The 19,718-nt window shown below is 42.3% G+C and overlaps 1 protein-coding gene across 1 annotated transcript in view; it reads right to left on the minus strand.

Annotated features, from left to right (window-relative positions):
* LOC139000313 (zinc finger protein 737-like) overlaps window positions 1-19,718 on the minus strand; it is a 33,994-nt gene continuing 14,276 nt past the window's right edge. Inside the window, exons 3-5 of the mRNA XM_070402551.1 lie at window positions 12,231-12,388; window positions 10,601-10,727; window positions 1-1,657 (exon numbers count right to left, since the gene is read on the minus strand). Of these exons, the coding sequence (XP_070258652.1) occupies window positions 408-1,657; window positions 10,601-10,727; window positions 12,231-12,388 (1,535 nt within the window). The 3' untranslated portion in view covers window positions 1-407. The remainder of the gene's footprint in view (window positions 1,658-10,600; window positions 10,728-12,230; window positions 12,389-19,718) is intronic.

Below are 19,718 nucleotides of genomic sequence, written 5' to 3' on the forward strand. Positions count from 1 at the left end.
TTTACAGAGAGGAAGGGAGAGAGATAGAAAGTTAGAAACATCAATGAGAGAGAAACACCGATTAGCTGCCTCCTGCACATCTCCCACTGGGGATGTGCCCGCAACCAAGATACATGCCCTTGACCAGAATCGAACCTGGGACCTTTCGGTCCGCAGGCCGACGCTCTATCCATTGAGCCAAACCGGTTTCGGCTTATGGGGACTTTATATAATGTAGGTGATTACATGTATGAGATACAATTCAGGCAAATGAGACTTCACAAATTTTCTTATACTATTGTTAAGACCTAACTAAAAAACTACATTTTGTACACATCTAAGTAATTATTCTCATTTGGACTCATATGTGCAGAGCAAATTTAGAAATTTGGCTAAGACATATCTCATAGTTTTCTCCAGTGTGAACTCTAATGATACTGGAGACCACTGCTACTTTTGAAAGATTTCCTACATTCACTATAAGACTTTTCTCCAGTGTGAGAACGTTTATGGTAACAGAAGCTACTCCAATCAGTAAATGACATCCCACATCCACTGCATTTATAAGGCTTTTCTCCATTGTGACATCTCTGATGACGACGAAGCTCACTGCTAGTGATGTAAGACTTCCGGCATGCACTGCATTTATAAGGCTTTTCTCCAGTATGAACTCTCTGATGACGAACAAGGCAGGTACTCCAGGTAAAAGATTTCCCACATTCATTGCATTTATAAGGCTTTTCTCCAGTGTGAATCCTCTGATGACAATGAAGGGCAGTGCTACTGGGAAAAGATTTCCCACATTCACTGCATTTATAAGGCTTTTGTCCAGTGTGAAAACTTTGATGATAACGAAGGCCGTTGCTATGGGTAAATGATTTTCCACATTCACTGCATTTATAAGGCTTTTCTCCAGTGTGAACTCTCTGGTGACAATAAAGGTACCTGCTAGTGGTAAAAGATTTCCCACATTCACTGCATTTATAAGGCTTGTCTCCAGTGTGAACTCTCTGATGACAATGAAGGTGAATGCTAGTGGTAAAAGATTTCCCACATTCATTGCATTTATAAGGCTTTTCTCCAGTGTGAAGTCTCTGATGACGACGAACCTCACTGCTAGTGATAAAAGATTTCCCACATTCACTGCATTTATAAGGCTTTTCTCCAGTGTGAATTCTCTGATGACAATGAAGGTAATACCTCATGGTGAAAGATTTCCCACATTCATTGCATTTGTAAGGCTTTTCTCCAGTGTGAAATCTCTGATGATGACGAAGCTCACTACTAGTAATAAAAGATTTCCTACATTCAATGCATTTATTAGGCTTTTCTCCAGTGTGAGAACTTTGATGATAACGGAGGCTACTCAAATTGGTAAATGATTTCTCACATTCACAGCATTTATAAGGCTTTTCTCCAGTGTGCACTCTCTGATGACGACGAAGCTGACTGCCAGTGATAAAAGATTTTCCACATTCAATGCATTTATAAGGTTTCTGTCCACTTTTAAAGCTTTGATGATAATAGAGGCCACTGACACTGGTAAAAGATTTCCCACATTCAATGCATTTATAAGGCTTTTCTCCAGTGTGAACTGTCTGATGATGATGAAGATTACTACTGCCAATGTCTTCCTCAAATTCCTTTCTGGTGTAAAAACTTTTTCTCCTTTGAAACGCTAATCCACCCTTTGAAATATCATTTGGCCTGTCCCTGGTCTGAGAAGCCTTAAGATGAAGATGTCCTGACCAGGTAAGTGTCCCCTGCCCAACCTCCCAACAGGTGAAATAATTCTGGTAAACATTGAAATTGCAGATGTTTGAAAGTGACATCTTGCCCACACCTCTAATCAACATGTTCTCTCTCACATGCTGCTGGTAAGATTTTGCACTGAAATAAAATTGTTTTGCACATGCCCCACACCTCAAAAGTATCTGTCCCTGCAGCTCAGTCAAGTGGAAAATGTTTCCCCAAACTAGTCCACAATTCTCACAGGGGTGGCTCTTCTTGGAAGACAAGGCTAACTTGGGAATACCTGCCTGTGACACTCTTACAGAATCGTTCTGTTCAGTGGGTTCCTCCACATTCTCTGCTCCACAGCAACAACCTGAACAAAAGGAAACGCTAGTGAAATACATGTTGACCTTATGAAAACAGAATATCTTTACTACAAATGTTTATCTGTCATGACTAGGCATGATTTCATAGAGTGATTTTCAGACAAATGAGTTGGACTCTAAGGAAATAGCTGTTATACATTACTTGGCCCCAAAGATTAGTCAATGGTGAAAATCTCATCAAGGTAGGGACAGAAACAGAGAATGGGAAACACAGAAGAGAAGAAGGCTCTGCTCACTGATCCTCTACAGACGGCTTCTTTTAGGACCTTTCATTTTGGGAATCTGAGTCTGGGTAGGAGAATTTGAATGTGCTCAAACTCACAAAAAGCTAATGTATTGGAGCACAAGATGTTCAAGGTCAACACAATAATACATGTGTACTCTAAAGCTCTGCAGGCATAGACTAAGGTGGGCTGGCCATAAACAGAGAACTGTCAAAGAGGTAGAAAGGCAATGTTTAGAGAAGTTAAAGGTATCTGTGCACTTGGAATCCAGGTAGAAATGAACACTCTTACAACTGAGGAGTTGGCAAGGTGTCAACAATAAGCAAGTACAAGTAGAATTGGGTGATGAATGGGTCATGGCAACAAAATGCATTTGAACAAAATGGGTTCCTAGTTATAACTCTCGCAAAGCTTTGGTGTCAAAACCTTTCCAACAGGCCTTCACCAAGGCAAGACCACCTCTGGGTCCACGCTGTCATTCATCAGGTCGTGTTTCTTCTGTGATGCACAAATGATTCTCCCCCATGAATCCCAATTGATTCAGCACATGGGATTCAGATGATATAAGTCCAGAAGAAAAAACCAAAGAGATGCATGGTGAGCATTGCGGAAGAACTGCAAAGTGCAACAGTGATCACAGGAAAAGAAATCTATGTGAATGACAACAGCAAGATGGCAGATACATGATAATCCTTTCCACTCTCAGAACAAGTAAACAGCTATCCAGGAATAAAAACCACTACAAGTGGTTAAGAGTACAATGAAACCTTGGCCGGTTTTGCTCAATGCTTGGAGCACACACAGAAGGGTAGAGGATTGATTCCTTGTCAAGGTCACACCGGTGGAGGTTAGCTCCTGCCCCATCAAGTGGGTGTGGGAGGCAACTAGTCATTATGTCTCTCTCATATCAATGTTCCCCAATCTCTCCCTGTTCACTCCTTTCCACTCTCTCTGAAAAGCAGTTGAGGACAAAAGAGCGAGGATTAAAAAGAAAAGAGTGCAATTAACACTCAAAGGAATTCAATAGAGCAAAAAAAAGCTGAAATACAAAGAGCTGACCAGAGTGGGTTACTAAACATATTTGGCTAGGGTCAAGGTGGGGGCTCTGTCCAAAGTACATGGGATGTTCAAGGCCAATCTGAGCTTGGGAATCCTTATCAGAGTGTTCAAGGCTAATTTGATATACATAGGCACAAAAGCATGGACATAGCAAGCTATACACTGTGCAGGCGTGCCCTTCTATATATAATGTCACTATTTTGCAAGAATCCACTTTTGTCTAAGTTGATGTGAAGTATGTTACTGACCAGCTAATAAACAGCTACTCGTTTGGATTACTGTGTTTGCAATGCTTGCTATGTTAGCAGCAGCTACTTAGTATGGCTCCTATGTTGGGGGCTGCTTTGTAGGGAAGATACAGTGTTAACCAGCCGGCATGCAGCTGTCTACTTTACAGACTACTTGTAGGACTTTACTTTGAAGAACTGTTTTGTCTAATGGCGCCTCGGTAACAATGGCTGCTTAGATTTCAATAAAGACTCTCTTATATACATATGACTTCTCATATCTTCCCCATCTAATATGCGGCATCCATAAAGGTCCAGTTCCTGGCAGAAAAGGACCTGTACTCTCACAGTAAAAAAAAAAAAAAAAAAAGTGTCAGTGTTTCTTCTGTCAACCACTGCACTTGTACTAATGTTGACTTTAGTGGCCTTCTCTGTGAAAAACACTGTAAACTCAATCAGCAGACCCATAACATTTATCAGCATGCATCCCAAAAGAAATCCCTTTGGCAACAACCTATCCCAGGAATAAAATAAAAATCAACATGTGCCAAAGAGTATTTGCCACCAAAGACTCTAAAATCATCACTTGTCATTAAAAAAAAATATGTATTTGCTGCCAAAGCCATTGTGGACCCATAGACTTTTTGTTATTCTAACCTCAGCTCATGGAGCTTCAAGGAGACTAGGCTACTGGGACTTCCTCAAACCTTAAACAACACTCCACCCAATCAAAACCCTTGATTCCATATGCTGATGAATATATTTCTTGAGCTAGAATTGGTCCTAGAGTGGAAAGGAGTAACTGCTTCATCGAATGTGTAGACATCAACACAGGACTAAAAAGAAGGACACTATCAAGACAACATAATAGTTTTCTACTAATCGATACCAAATAAATGGAGATCTACATACAGCCTGATAAAGAATCCAAAATATTTACATTTTAAAATGTTTGCGAGCTCCAAGAGAACACAAATAGAACCAACATAATGAAGACATCAACAGAGAACAAAAGAATATCAGATAGACAGAAATCATAAAAAAAGAATGAAAGAGAAATGTTGGAGTTGCCCGATTACAATGAATAAAATGAAATAATGCCATAAAGAGTATCAAAAGCAGACATAAAGTATATGGGATGTCCACAACAGGTCACTCGACATCATTCAGATGGAGAAAAGAAAAATAAATTTAAAGAATACAGCAAGTAAAATTAAGTAACACCATAAAGTTTTCCTATATTTGCATTATGGGAATCCCAGGAAACACTAAGTGTGCTGGTCATGGAACGAGACAGAAAGACAAAAGGGAGAAAGGAAGAAGAAGGGTAGAACATTGATTTTTCAGAAATAAACTGAAACCAACTTCCATAATCTGAAAAAACAGATGTGAATAATCAAATGCATGCACTCTCACAGGTTTCTGTACAGATTCAAGACACTAACCATACTTCATCAAGATACGTTATAATAGAACAGTAAAAAGTCAAAAGGCACAGGGAATTGTGAAAACACAAAGAAAATAGGAACACCTCTCACACAGGGGAACAACAGAGGAAGGGTATCAGTAGATTCCTCTGAAGAAACCTTGCAAACTAGAAAATAAAATGATGTATTGAAAACACTCAATGAAAACCATCAACACTTTATTCAGAAAACCTGATCTTCAGAAATAAGTATTTTCAAAGAAACACAAAAGCTAAGGAAGTTCATTGCCACTCAACCTAACCTTTTAGACACGCTGACAAAAGTTCAAGATAAAAAAAAAAAAAAAACTAAGTAGAATCATGAATGCATAGGAAACTATAAATATCACTGATAAAGGTTGAGAACAGAATCAAATTCACAATACTGTCAGAGCACTGCATTTGTGGAATGAACATTAAGTAACTTATAAAAATTAATACATTTGAACTAGTAAAAAAGATGAACTTGACATCATGTACCTTAATACCTACACAACATGAAAAAAATTTACTTGAGACATCATTAATCTATAAAAAGTGTGTGGTGCAGAATCCAAGGGGAGAAGTTTTATATGCAATTGAAGGTGTTGTTAAGATGAAATGGACTGCAAAGAGTATGACTTGTTTTATGTTAGTGTCTTGAAAAACACAAACACAATGTAATAGATATACAAAAGAGAGAGGGACCAAATCACTGTACAAAATCATCAAATCACAATAAAACAGGAGACAAAGGAACTATAAAAGTGCCAGAAACCATGAAGAAGTGGCAATAGCTGCTCCATAAACAAATTCTTCATTCAGAATACAGAGAGTCACTGAAGGGATAAAAGAAATGGAAACTGGACTCAATATACGTTCCCTACAAAGACACTCAACCTTTATGAACCCAAATAGGAAGGGAAAAAAAGATGCAAAAAATACCCCATGCAAATAAAATTACCAAAACAGAGCAGGGATGGAGAAAATTCTATCACACAAAACAGGTCTCCCCAAAAAATTTGTCACAAGAAAGTTCATCATAAAATGGGCTTTCATATGATGTGTGAATCAAATGATGTATCAGTCAATTCATCAAAAGGATAACAATTTGAAGTATTATTCACTAAAAAACAGAGTAAGTAATTATATTAAGCAACTAATATCAGATCTGAAGGCAGGAAAAAAACACACAATGTTAGTAGGCAACTTCAACATTGCCCCTTCAACAACAGGTAGACATCCCATCCAAAAGTAATAAGGAATAATTGAAGTCTGATTAGACTATAGAGAAAACAGAATAAATATATACAGAACATTCCAGCCAAGTGCAGCAGGAGACACATTCTTGTCAAGCGCACATGAAACATCCTCTAAGCCAGGGGTGGACAAACTTTTTGACTCGAGGGCCACAATGGGTTCTTAAACTGGACCGGAGGGCCCGAACAAAAGCATGGATGGAGTGTTTGTGTGAACTAATATAAATTCAAAGTAAACATCATTACATAAAAGGGTACGGTCTTTTTTTTTTTTTTAGTTTTATTCATTTCAAACGGGCAGGATCCAGCCCGCGGGCCGTAGTTTGCCCACGACTGCTCTAAGCAGATCACATGGTTAGGTCAAAAAATTAGTCTCAAAGTTTGAGAAGAAATCACATCAAGGACCTTATATAGTAATAATATATAAAACTAGAAATCAGTTTTAGTTTCAAGAAAGCTGGAAAATACACAAATATGTAAAAATTAAACAACACACTTCTGAAGGATCAGCAGGTGAAAGAAAACCCAGAAAAGAGATCTGAAATAAATAGACAAAGTGAATTCAAACACAATCTACCAACACTTTTGTATACAATGCAGGAAATACAATTCTACGAAGAAAGTTTAGAGCAGTGGTTCTCAACCTTCCTAATGCCACGACCCTTTAATACAGTTCCTCATGTTGTGGTGACTGTAATTTTGCTACTTTTATGAATCGTAATATAAATATCTGATATGCAGGATGTATTTTCATTGTGATAAATTAAACATAATTAAAGCATAGTGATTAATCACAAAAACAATATGTAATTATATATGTGTTTTCCGATGGTCTTAGGCGACCTCTGTGAAAGGGTCGTTCGACCCCCAAAGAGGTCGCGATCCACAGGTTGAGAACCACTGGTTTAGAGCAATAAATTTCTACATTAAGAAAAAAGATCTCGCCCTAACCGGTTTGGCTCAGTGGCTAGAGTGTCGGCCTGCAGACTGAAGGGTCCCAGGTTCGATTCAGGTCAAGGGCATGTACTTTGGTTGTGGGCACATCCCCAGTTGGCGGTGTGCAGGAGGCAGCTGATCGATGTTTCTCTCTCAACGATGTTTCTAACTCTCTATCCTCGCTTCCTCTCTGTAAAAAATCAATAAAATATATTTACAAAAAAAATCTCAAATAAACAACCTAACCTTGCACCTTAGAAAACTGGAAACATAACAAGAAAGTAAACCCGAGTATCAACCTATGAACTAGGATATCACAGTTCAATACCCCATCAGGTCATATGCTGGATTGTGGGCACGATCCCCAGTAGGGGGAATGCAGCAGGCAGATAAACAATGATGCTCTCTCATCATTGAAGTTTCTGTCTCTCTATTCCTTCCCCTTTCCCTCGCTAAAATCAATTAAAATATATTTTAGAAGAAAACAAAAAAGGACAGTACACCCAAAGGTAGCAAAGAAAACAAACAATGAATATTAGAAAAACCAATAATAAACTAGAGACAAAAGTATATCATAACTAAGAGCTAACCTTTTTGTTCTTGTTAATCCTCACCCCAGACTATATTTTTCACTTACTTGTACAGACAGTGGAAGGGAGAAAGAGAGAGAAAAACACACGGAAACATACACGTGATAGAGACACATTGGTTGGGTGCCTTCCACAGGTGCCCCAACAAGAGAGGAGGATCAAAACGGCAACCCAGGTTCATGCACTTAATCAGGAATCCAACCCGTGACCCTTTGGTGCTTGGGCCTATACTCTAATCACCATGCCTGACATGGCTAAGAGCTATTTTGTTAAAGATGCACAAAACTTGCCGAAACCGGTTTGGCTCAGTGGATAGAGCGTCGGCCTGCGGACTGAAGGGTCCCGGGTTCGATTCTGGTCAGGGGCATGTACCTGGGTTTCGGGCACATCCCCAGTAGGAGGTGTGCAGGAGGCAGCTGATTGATGTTTCTCTCTCATCCATGTTTCTAACTCTCTCTCTCCCTTCCTCTCTGTAAAAAATCAATAAAAAAGAATGTTTAAAAAAAAAAAGATGCACAAAACTGGCAAACCTTTATCCAAACTAAAACAAAAGAAACAACACTAAAATGAATTTAAAAAAGAAATGAAAGATGAGATATTACACCCGACATTGAAGCACAACCCACAAGAGATATTGCCAAATGACATGAACTTACATGGAGGAAATTGTAAAGAACTCACTATAAACTCCAAAAATTAATTTTAAAAATGCAGAGCCCAACTGGGTGGCTCAGTTTGTGAGAGTGTGGTTCTGATAGACAAAGGTCCATAAGTTCAGGTAACCTATGACAAAACCACAAGAAATGTTAAGAAAGGACAGTTTCTTCAATGAGGGGTATTGAAAAAAATAGATATTCACATGGAAAACAACAAAACCACTGATAAACATTTACTCAGATTGCATGAAAGAATTAAAAGTCCAGTTTAAAACTTTAAAATCCTGCTCTAACCTGTTTGGCTCAGTGGATAGAGCGTCGGCCTGGGGACTGGGGGGGGGTTCCACGCTCGATTCCGGTCAGGGGCATGTACCTTGGTTGTAGGCAGCTGATGGATGTTTCTCTCTCATTGATGTTTCTGACTCTCTATCTCTCTCCCTTCCTGTCTGTAAAAAATCAGTAAAAAATATTTTTAAAAACCCAAACTTTAAAATCCTTCAAGACAACCCAGAGAAAATGCTTTGGAGATTTGTTTTGGACATGATTTTTGGGATGAGGCACCAACCACCAGGCAAACAGGAAAAATCAACAGTCAGGGCTAAAACAAATGAAAGTGCTTTTCCCCAGCACAATAGCAATTAACAAAATAAAATGCAAAGGCCAACAATAGGAGGATGGGAGCCCTAGCAGGTTTGGCTCAGTGGATAGAGCGCTGGCCTGCGGACTGAAGGGTCCCAGGTTCGATTCCGGACAAGGGCATGTACCTTGGTTGGGGGCACATCCCCAGTGGGGGGGTGTGTAGGAGGCAGTTTGTCTCTCATCGATGTTGCTAACTTTCTATCCCTCTCCCTTCCTGTCTGTAAAAAATCAATAAAATATACATATATATATATTTTTAAATAGGAGGATGGGAAACGATACTTGCAAATCACATGAACATTTTGAAGATATTATGGATTTGGTTCAGGTCAACGAAATAAAGGTAATATTGTGATACAGAGAGAAAGTCATGTTATGGCAACACTATAATGAAGGCTATGAAGAAGACAATAGTGTTGCTGAAAAAATTCTACATAAATTCATTAAAAACACTTTATGGGTAAACACTGTTAACCTGCCGAAAAAATAGCCACACTACACTTCCTGAATGCAGAATTGCCAAAAACATCAAATTTGTACATAAAACAAGAATGCAATATTTGGGGAGCACAATTTAGCAAATGCAAAAGGAGATGTATTTTCTTAAAATATATTTTATTGATTTTTTACAGACAGGAAGGGAGAGGGATAGAAAGTTAGCAACATCGATGAGAAACAAACTGCCTCCTACACACCCCCCACTGGGGATGTGCCCCCAACCAAGGTACATGCCCTTGACTGGAATCAGGCCCAGGACCCTTCAGTCCGCAGGCCGATGCTCTATCCGCTGAGCCAAATCGGTCAGAGCAAGGAGATGTATCTTATTATAAACTAGAAAAATATTCAAAACACTCTTTAGCCAATAAATATAGTTTAAATTAGGACTAAAGCCCTGGCTGGTTTGCCTGTGGTTGAGCAACCATCCATGAACCGAGGAGGTCATGGGTCGGTTCCTGGTCAGAATTCATGCCCAAGTTGTGGGCTCATCCCCAGTAGGGGGCATGCAGGAGATACCCGATCAATACCTCTCTCATCATTGATGTTTGTGTGTGTCTCTCTCTCTCTCTCTCTCTCTCTCTCCTCCCTTCCTCTCCGAAATCAATAAAAAAATATTTACACATAAAATAGGACTAAGGATGTATAGATACTTTTAAAAAATATATGTACAAATGACCAACAGGAATAAAGAATATGCTTTTGCTCACTACTCAACTGGAATCCATTAGGCTCCCTGTCACACAACTAACCACAAACCCCTAAGAGTTCGGTACAGCAGGTGTTGTGACTAAAGGTGTAGAAGGGAGCAGTGCAAACAACAAACCCTGCCAGCCACAGGAAGAACCCGAAAACTGGAAAAATCTAGCAATGTATATAGTCCACAGGTGAGGACAGAGCACCCCCAGAGATGAGGGGGTATGGGGAAATACAAAGGCAGGTCCCCGGAACCAGCCAGAGTGATGGTCTTACCCAGGGAGGATATAAGTTCAAAGTTCTCCAGCATCACATTCAGGTACAGCTGTCTCTGACCCTCATCAAGGAGGCTCCATTCCTCCCTGGAGAAGTACAGGGCAATGTCCTCAAAGGTCACGTCAACCTGTTAGAATTGAGACAATTGAAACCACAGCTGACTCTCCTAGAACTCACACTCCTACTCCTTACACATCTTCCCCACCCTCAACCTCCTCCAGGTCTCCCCAGTTTAGTGTGGACACCAGGCTCTAATGCCAGGGCTGGCTGCTCTCTCATCACAGTCCCATTAATCACTGTTGTTGCCCTCAACACAACAGATGGGTTTGGAACGGGGACAGCAGCTAAGCTCTAAGCCATGCCTGCAGGGCCCCAGCCTTCCTGCCAAGCAATACCAAGGCAGTTTCCCAGATCATGTCTCCAAGAAAAAGACAAACCTGGGCTTATGCTTCACCTTATAGTCCAAACACCAGTCCTAGCTGGTTTGGCTAAGTGGATAGAGCATTGGCCTGTGGACTGAAGGATCCCGGGTTCGATTCTAATGAAGGGCACAGGCCCGGGTTGCAAACTGGATACCCTGTAGGGGGCGTGCAGGAGGCAGCCTATGGATGATTCTCTTTCATTACTGTTGTCTCTCTCCCTCTCCCTCTCCCTTCCTCTCTGAAATATACATGTATATACATACACACACTTATTTATTTTTAAGTCCCAATACCAGGTCTCTGGGACCATCAGCTCACACTTCCTCCAGATGTGCACACCACTGTGTAATGTCTACCTCCATCACAACTTCAGACCCCAGGTTCACTGCCTCAGCTCTGCCACCTTCCTGCTCCACAGCACAGGACCTCTCTGGACTCACCCATGAACTTGGCACATGGCACCCAGAGAGAGGTTGTGAGGGTTCAGAAGGATCTACCGCAACCCAATTCCTGGTGGACCCCACAGCCTGGGGAAGGCAGGGCTTGAGGCTCTGAAATCCTCCCTGCCGGTCGCTGATTTTTGCTTTAATACTCACAGCCCACACCCTCAGGGGAATTTCAGATACGAGTCACCCCTGTCCACTGAGCCCTGCATTTCCTGTGTCCTCAGCAGCCACAACACTCCTCTCTCCCCTCCACCTTCCTCAGGGTCCTTGGCGGGGACCTGAGCTGCAGGACGGGACAGGCGCCCTGAGCCCAGGCTGCAGGGTTGAGGATACGGAGGCGGTGAGAGCAGGTGTGGGGGGCGGGGACCCGAACTCACCTCAGCTGTGCAACTGGGCAAGGCCATTGCCATTGGACGCCGTGCGCGGACCCAGGCAGCAGAGGCCGGAGAGGCGGGTAAGAAGCAGGGGCAGCGGAAGGGGGTACAGGGGGTCTCTGTTCCGTCACAGACGTGGGTAACCCGGTGGCGTCAGCGAATTTCACTCCCACGTGCGGGCTGAGCCGGTGAGGACTCGGGGCTTCTCCCTCCGAGTATCCGCCCCTGTCCCCGCCCACCTGGAACCTTCCGCCCCGACCTGGAGTAGATTCTGGGTGAAGACCAATAGCCGCCTAGAGAACACCGGAAGTCCCGCCCCTTCCCGCCGGTGACGCAAGAGAAAGGCTATTTCTGACCCTTCATTGGGTAAGCTGGCGGTAGTCCTCACAAGGTCTTCTGGGTAATGTGGGTTCCAGCGTCCAAGATGGTGGTGGAAGGTTTTTCCATATCGCCTCAAGGACAACAGCGACATCTGCCGGTAGGGACGCTGGGAAATGACCTTCCTCAGGTAAGAGACACCTTGAAAACGGCTAGAAGTCATTTTTCCTAGTAAAGGGACTGGAGTCCAGGTTTATGAAAACACAATATCTGTGGCTCGTTAGAAGTATGTCTGCATTACAGTCTTGAAATTTACTTATTTTTTTTAAATCCTACCTCAGGTATATTTCTCACTGATTTTTGTATAGAGAGGGAGAGACAGAAACATTGATTTAAAAAAATATATATATATTATTGATTTTTTACAGAGAGGAAGGGAGAGGGATAGAGAGTCAGAAACATCGATCAGCTGCCTCCTGCACACCCGCCACCGGGGATGTGCCTGCAACCCAGGTACATGCCCTTGACCGGAATCGAACCTGGGACCTTTCAGTCCGCAGGCCGACACTCTATCCACTGAGCCAAACCGGTTAAGGCAGAAACATTGATTTTAAAGAGACACATTGATTGGTTGCCCCCTGCACAGGTCCCAACCAGGGCCTGGGAGGAGCCTGCCGTCCAGGTAGGTGCCCTTGACAGAAATGAGCCCGGGATCCTTCAACCCTTCACTCCATAGGCGGATGCTCTATCCTCTGAGCCAAATGAACCAGGGTGAGTCTGGAAAGTTTGATCACATAAACGACCTAGTTACACCATCATAAAGGTATGTGACACATATAACAAGAATGTGGGGCAGCCCTATCCAGTTTAGCTCACTGGTTAGAACGTGGACCTGCAGACTGAAGGGCCGAGTGTTTGATTTCAGCCAGTGCTTGTACCTAGGTTGCAGGCTCTGTTCGGATGTGGCCTGAGTTAGTGTAGGGGCTAACAATTGATGTGTCTCTCTCATATCTTTGTTTCTTCTCCCTGTCTCTAACTCTCCATTCTCTCTCTAAAAAAAAAAAAAAAAGTTAAAAAATGCAGGACATATCTTTGAACTAAAAAAGAACTAAAAAGCATAATATAAACTTTAAATGGAATTATTTAATCTGACAAAGTTATTGGTTTTTGTTAATGTGAAGATGCCACTGTAATTATCATAGTGAAAGATATTTTGTCCATTCAGATATATCAAAGGTGTCAGCTGAATTGTTTCAGGCATTCTCAATGTGATAACACAAATATTCACAAATTATATTTAGGATAAATGAAATACATATTCATACTAAAAGCTGACCTATATATAGCTCAAAAACTTTAAAATCACATGAAATAGTATAAATAATAATTACGGGCATGCATATGTGTAGTGAATCTTAAATTTCATAATTCTGTAAGAAGCTTGTCCTGCCCTAACCGGTTTGGCTCAGTGGATAGAGCATCGGTCTGCAGACTGAAGATTCCCAGGTTCGATTCTGATCAAGGGCATGTACCTTGGTTGTGGGCACATCCCCAGTAGGGGGTGAGCAAGAGGCAGCTGATTGATGTTTCTCTCTCATCAATGTTTCTAACTCTCTATCTCTCTCTCTTCCTCTCTGTAAAAAAATCAATAAAATATATATTTTTTTAAAAAAAAGCTTGTCCTACTTAAAAATTAGGACCCAGCCCGGTTGTATGAGCATCACCCTATAAAAGGGGGTAAGGTTTTGATTCCAGGTTGAGGCACGAGTCTGGGTTGTGCGTTAGATCCCCACTGAGAGTATGCAGGAGGCAGCCTACCGCTGATTCTCTATTATCACTGATGTGTCTATCTCTCTCTCCCTCTCCCAACCTCTCTGAAATCAATGCAAATCTATTTTTGAAAATTCAGAGTAAAAAGGACAGTGAAGCATAAACCTAAATGTGAACATGTCATAAAGACATAAGTAATGAAGCAGAAGTGTTGAAAAAACTTTAAAAACTTATGAGAAATTATATGAGTCACTTCCTTTTTTAAAAAAAGATATGAATGGCAGGAAGAAGCTGAGCAATGATTCTCTCATTGATGTTTCTATCTCTCCCTCTCCCTTAATCTCTGAAATCAATAATAAATAAATTAATTAACTTTTAAAAAACAGAAAAAATATCGAGTGAGGACTAAAAAAAATTAAGCCGTAACCGGTTTGGCTCAGTGGATAGAGCGTCGGCTTGCGGACTGAAGGGTCCCAGGTTCGATTCTGGTCAAGGGCATGTACCTTGGTTGTGGGCACATCCCCGGTAGGAGGTGTGTGGGAGGCAGCTGATCGATGTTTCTCTCTCACTGATGTTTCTAACTCTATCTCTCTCCCTTCCTCTCTGTAAAAAATCAATAAAATATATATTAAAAAATAAGAAAAAAAAATTAAATACAAGCCCCAAAATAATTGATGTTTCCATCTCTCTCCCTCTGCCTTCATCTCTGAAATCAATAATAAATAAGTAAAGAATAAATAAATAAAATGTTTTTTTTATCAATAAAATAATATGCTTGAGTGAGGATTAAAAGACAAAAATAAACAAACCCCCAAATCTTCTGACTTGGGAACCCGGTACAGAGCTTGTTATGCCCAGATTTCAAGATCCCCCATAGGACACCACCAGGGAGCGCCGAGTCCGATGCAAAAGCATAGAGTCTTTTATTCAAGCTAGCTTGGTCCCCCTCTGCCTCCATCACTGGATGCGAGGGAGAGAGCCCAGAGTCTTGGATAAACAAAGACTTTATAGGGTTGGTGTGGGGGCTGGGGGGTGAGGGCTCACTGGGACCACTGATTTGGCCGATTCTGGTTGGTTGAGTGAGGGCCGGGGGCTAGTGACGCAGGGGTAGGGTGCAGCTAGGGTCTGGTTACACAAAGACAGGAGGATGTTCAGCATGCTTTTGGCCTTGGGCTAGTTTCCTTGCGTTCCTATTGGCTGAGATAAGGGCGGGCTGAGTAACTGATACATTCTATGGCTTTTGCTGGAAGAGGAGTTAGGAACACAGCTATCAGTCCCATTCTGTCCTTTCAAGCTCTTGCCCATAAAACATATTGTTGATGAAATCAAATCTCTTTCTCACCTCCTCTGAATGTGGACTTTAACATCTAATGCTAGTCATTCCTGAGTGCTGCTCAATTCATATCTCCACAGCCCCCGTCACCCAATGATTCACTATCACATAGAATATTTTCTTTTTCAATGATTGGCTCCTCCTTCAATAAAGCCTTTAAACAAGCTTTGTGGGGAAAGACCTATCTCTATGCACTGCTGTATAACACAGGCCCAATCAGCCTCAGAAGCAGATGAGACCATTAGTAAAGAACTGTTGAACAATGAAACGACATGTGGTGTCTTTCCTTCCACAGTTCTAAATTGTTTTGCTCACACCTTACAAATATCTTCTCAAGCTCACTTTTTTTCCTCAAGTTGTCATGAATGAGGAGACCTCACATGTACGAGCGCCTATAGGATTAAGCCTGGGACTGACCTGTTGGCAAAGCCGCAAACAAGTCCCAGCTTAGAGGGCACAGCCCTCTTAGCATAATTAGGCTTGACCTTATGAGGCTCCCTAGGTCTTATCTGGGTAGCTAATAGGCTGCTCCGGAGGTGCAGCAAGTGCTGCCAAAACAAATGAAACTCACCAGAAATTGTAACTATGGTGACCACTACCTTGTTTACCTCTGGCTATAAAATAAAGCATCAGCTTGCCCTCTGGATCCCCCTCTGTGGCCTTAACCAGGCACAGGAGATCCACCTAGACCAGTGGTCGGCAAACTCAGTCAACAGAGCCAAATATCAACAGTACTTTTTTTTTTTTTCAACAGTACTTCTTCAAAACAGACTCGCCCAGGCCGAAAACCGACTTTTGCGCATGGGCCACAAAGTTTCAATCGCACTGTACGTGCGCGCCCGCACGTGGTATTTTGTGGAAGAGCCACACTCAAGGGGCCAAAGAGCCGCATGTGGCTGGCGAGCTGCAGTTTGCTGACCACGGACCAGACCCAGCTTCTTCTCTTTGTCTGTCTTTTCTAAATCCTTCACTGCCCCCACCCCCGCCTCAGGCTCCCCGAACCCTTGGCTGTGCTGGCCCGGCACACTCACATTTGTAGAAAAAAGAATGTCATGGTAGCCAAGTTTCCAGCATAGCCATATGTAAAGTTAATTCTCTCACCTCTTGAGACTCAGTGTCTTTAATTTACCCCTTATTGAGATCTACCTGTTGGCAGGCTTCATAGAGCCTCTGGTCTTCTAGCTATCTAAGCTCTGCTCATTGTATAACTCCATTGTGCCTTTCTGTAGTTTGCTCAAGCAATAGTCTCTTCCATTAATAAAGTTCATTCCACATGCAGACACTGTAACTGCATTAACAGGTGAAATAATAATTATTTCTGATCAAAGTGGTTGAGATCCTAGGATCCAAAATCTTTGTGACAGGTTCAGATGTCCACTTTCAACACCTTCAATGGTGCCAACATGGTAGCCATCTTGGCAACAAATGTAAATTTGTGCCCTGGCTGGTTTGGCTCAATGGATGGAGCCAAACCAGGGATCATGGGTTAGATTCTGGTCAAGGGCCCGTCTCGCAGATGGAGGCTCCATACCTGGCCAGCTCAGAGCATGTGCGGGAGGCCACCAATCCATTTGTCTCTCACGCATTGATGTTTCTCTCTTTGTGTTTCTCTCCCCCTCCTTCCACTCTCTCTAAAAATCAATGGAAAAATCACCTCAGGTGAGGGTTAAAAAAAAATTAAAATGTAAACTGCTATGTAAACTTATTTCCAGATACATGTTATAGTCTTAGGAAAAATATACAATATCCCAGAAAATACAAGCAATGTTATGTAAAGTATTTTGGGGTGCAGAGCACAAACGCAGAGAGCCCCATGGGATAAATTCTGAGAAACCAAAAGACATGGTCTCACACTTTCTATTTGCTTCAGGACTGCCTAATGTATCACCTTCATGTTTCCTCTGGACCTGTCTGGAGGATTGTTCTCTCATCAATGACTGAATACACTGGGCCTCCTGATGCTCATCTTAAGAGATTTGCTCCCCATAAATTAAAGAATATGAAGACTGTGAATCTTGTTAAGTATTTGCATCCACCTTAGTGTCTGTATAGCAATTGGTGATCATGCACTTTTGGCCTTTTAGGACCATGAATTACAAGTGCATGTTGCAGCCCTACCGGTGTGGCTCACTGGATAGAGTGTTGGCCTGTGGACTGAAGGGTCCCGGGTTTGATTCCGGTCAAGGGCATGTACCTAGGTTGCGGGCACATACCCAGGAGGGAGTGTGCAGGAGGCAGCTGATGGATGTTTCTCTCTCATCGATGTTTCTAACTCTCTATCCCTCTCCCTTCCTCTCCGTAAAAAATCAATAAAATATGTTTTTTTAAAAAATAAAATAAAAAATAAGGAGCAATTTGACAACAGCTGTCAAGAATGTTAAAAAAACAAACACACAAAAAAAACAAGTGCATGTTGCAGAAGCATCTAACAAGTTTCTGATGAAAGTACCTGTTAACACTTCCTACTAGAGTGGCCGGCGTAGCTCAATGGTTGAGCATCCACCTGGCAACTAGGAGGTCACCATGTGTAGATAGAGGAAGACTAAAAAGGACAAGAAATGTTCAGAATATGCTGCAGGGAAGACATGGTGAGCACAGTGGTCTCATACAGCCATTCTGGACAGAGAGGGCAGAATAGTGTGAGTAGTGGGGCCTGTGCATACAGGAGACTTGAGCGCTCACACAATCAGACCAGAATGCTGCAGGTCTCCAGGATCACTTCTGCATATGAGGTTCCATAATTCACATCCTCACTTCCCCTCTCTTTCAGCGAGAATGTCCGAGCCATGTACCAACACTGTAAGAGACAGAGTGAGGTATGGAAGTTACCTCAGTGGATGGGGCCACAGCCTGTCAGCCAAAAGGTGGGTGAAGGTGCCGAGATCCAGCCCAAATCACTGGGGCTTCTGGAGGGTCATTCTCCAAGGTGACATCAAAGGGAGACAAAGTACAGGTCAGATTCAATAAAGATTCCCCTAAATCCCACTCCAGCTGACAGATGATGGTGTCCTAGTGAGGACTGAGGGACAGGGAAGAAGAGCTCTGATATTTTACAAAATTTGGGGAGGAATCATTTCAACAATGGAAATAGCAGCTACACCTGAGCCGCCGACCCAGAGGGCTTGACCAGCACTGGTAGACATTGTCTGTGGCTCTGGAGCCGGAATCTTGGGTTGCAACCCAGCCTCTTATATCTGACACTTGTTTGCCGGGTAAACTTGGAGAACCTACTTCAGTTCTGTAATCGTGCATCTTCCCAGCAATTCCATAGTCGTTTCGACTTCCCAGGTTGTGAGAATGAAAAGAGGAAATACTCAAAAAGGGAACACTGGAATCTTGGTACAGGAAAGTACTCAGTTTAGTACTGTAATTGGTCCTCAGAGTCCTTCCTGTCACTTGTAACTAACTGAGATGCAGGGAGCTTTAGCAAGTGTGCAGATTTCTCGTTGGAGACCCTACACTGTATTCAGAAATTTGGGATTCAAATCTAGGGCTCCTGAGAAACAGTATTACTGCCATACCATTTCCACCTCACTGGGCTGTGGGACTTTAACACATTAAGCGCCGTCAGTCAGTCATCGGTGACTGACACTATTACTTTCCGTCCGGAAGACAAAACAGGCTGGGCACTTAACGTGTTAAACCTCTGCCTGTCAGCATGCCAAGATCCTGCTGAGACTTCTTTTTTAACCAAAGAACCCTCATGACAACAAAGAAGATACCCAACACTACAAAGCAAGGGCAAATTGCATCATCAGATGACTGGTCTTGTGAAAGTGATAGAGAACGTTAGTACTGTGCACTAAAATGTAAAATATTCACTGCATTGTGCATAGCATTTAAAAACAAACAAAAAATGTTCCCATGGTGAGGCTAGGTGGTTGAGTATCGAAGCATGCACAAAGAGCTCCCCCATTCTATTTGGAGTGAGGGCACATGCCTGGGTTGAGGGCCCCATCCCCGGGAGTGGCGTGCAGGAGGCAGCCAATTGATGTTAATGCACTCATGTTTCTATGTCTCCCTCCCTCACTCCTCTTTCTGTAAAATCAATAAAAAAACATTTTCTTTTAAAATGTTTTTATTTATTTTTAAAAATATCTTTTTATTTATTTCAGAGAGAAAGGGAGAGGGAGAGACAGAAACATCAATGAAGAGAATCACTGATTGGCTGCCTTCTGAACACCCCCTACTGGGGACCGAGGCGGCAACCCAGGTGTGTGCTTGTGACTGGAATCAAACTTGGGGCCCTTCAGTCCACAGGCTGATACTCTACCCACTGAGGCAAACCAGCTAGGGCTAAAATGTGTTTTTATTGACTTCACAGAAGGGAGAGGGAGAGAGAGATAGAAACATCAAAGATGAGAGAGAATCATTGATCGGCTCCCTCCTGTACGCACCCTACTGGGGAAGAAGCCCACAATTCGGGCACGTGTCCTTTTTTTTTTTTTTTTTTTT

This window comes from Myotis yumanensis, unplaced genomic scaffold (genome assembly GCF_028538775.1).
Source record: "Myotis yumanensis isolate MYYU_CA2020_CCGP unplaced genomic scaffold, mMyoYum1.0.hap1 SCAF_23, whole genome shotgun sequence".
Taxonomy (NCBI): Eukaryota; Metazoa; Chordata; class Mammalia; order Chiroptera; family Vespertilionidae; genus Myotis; species Myotis yumanensis.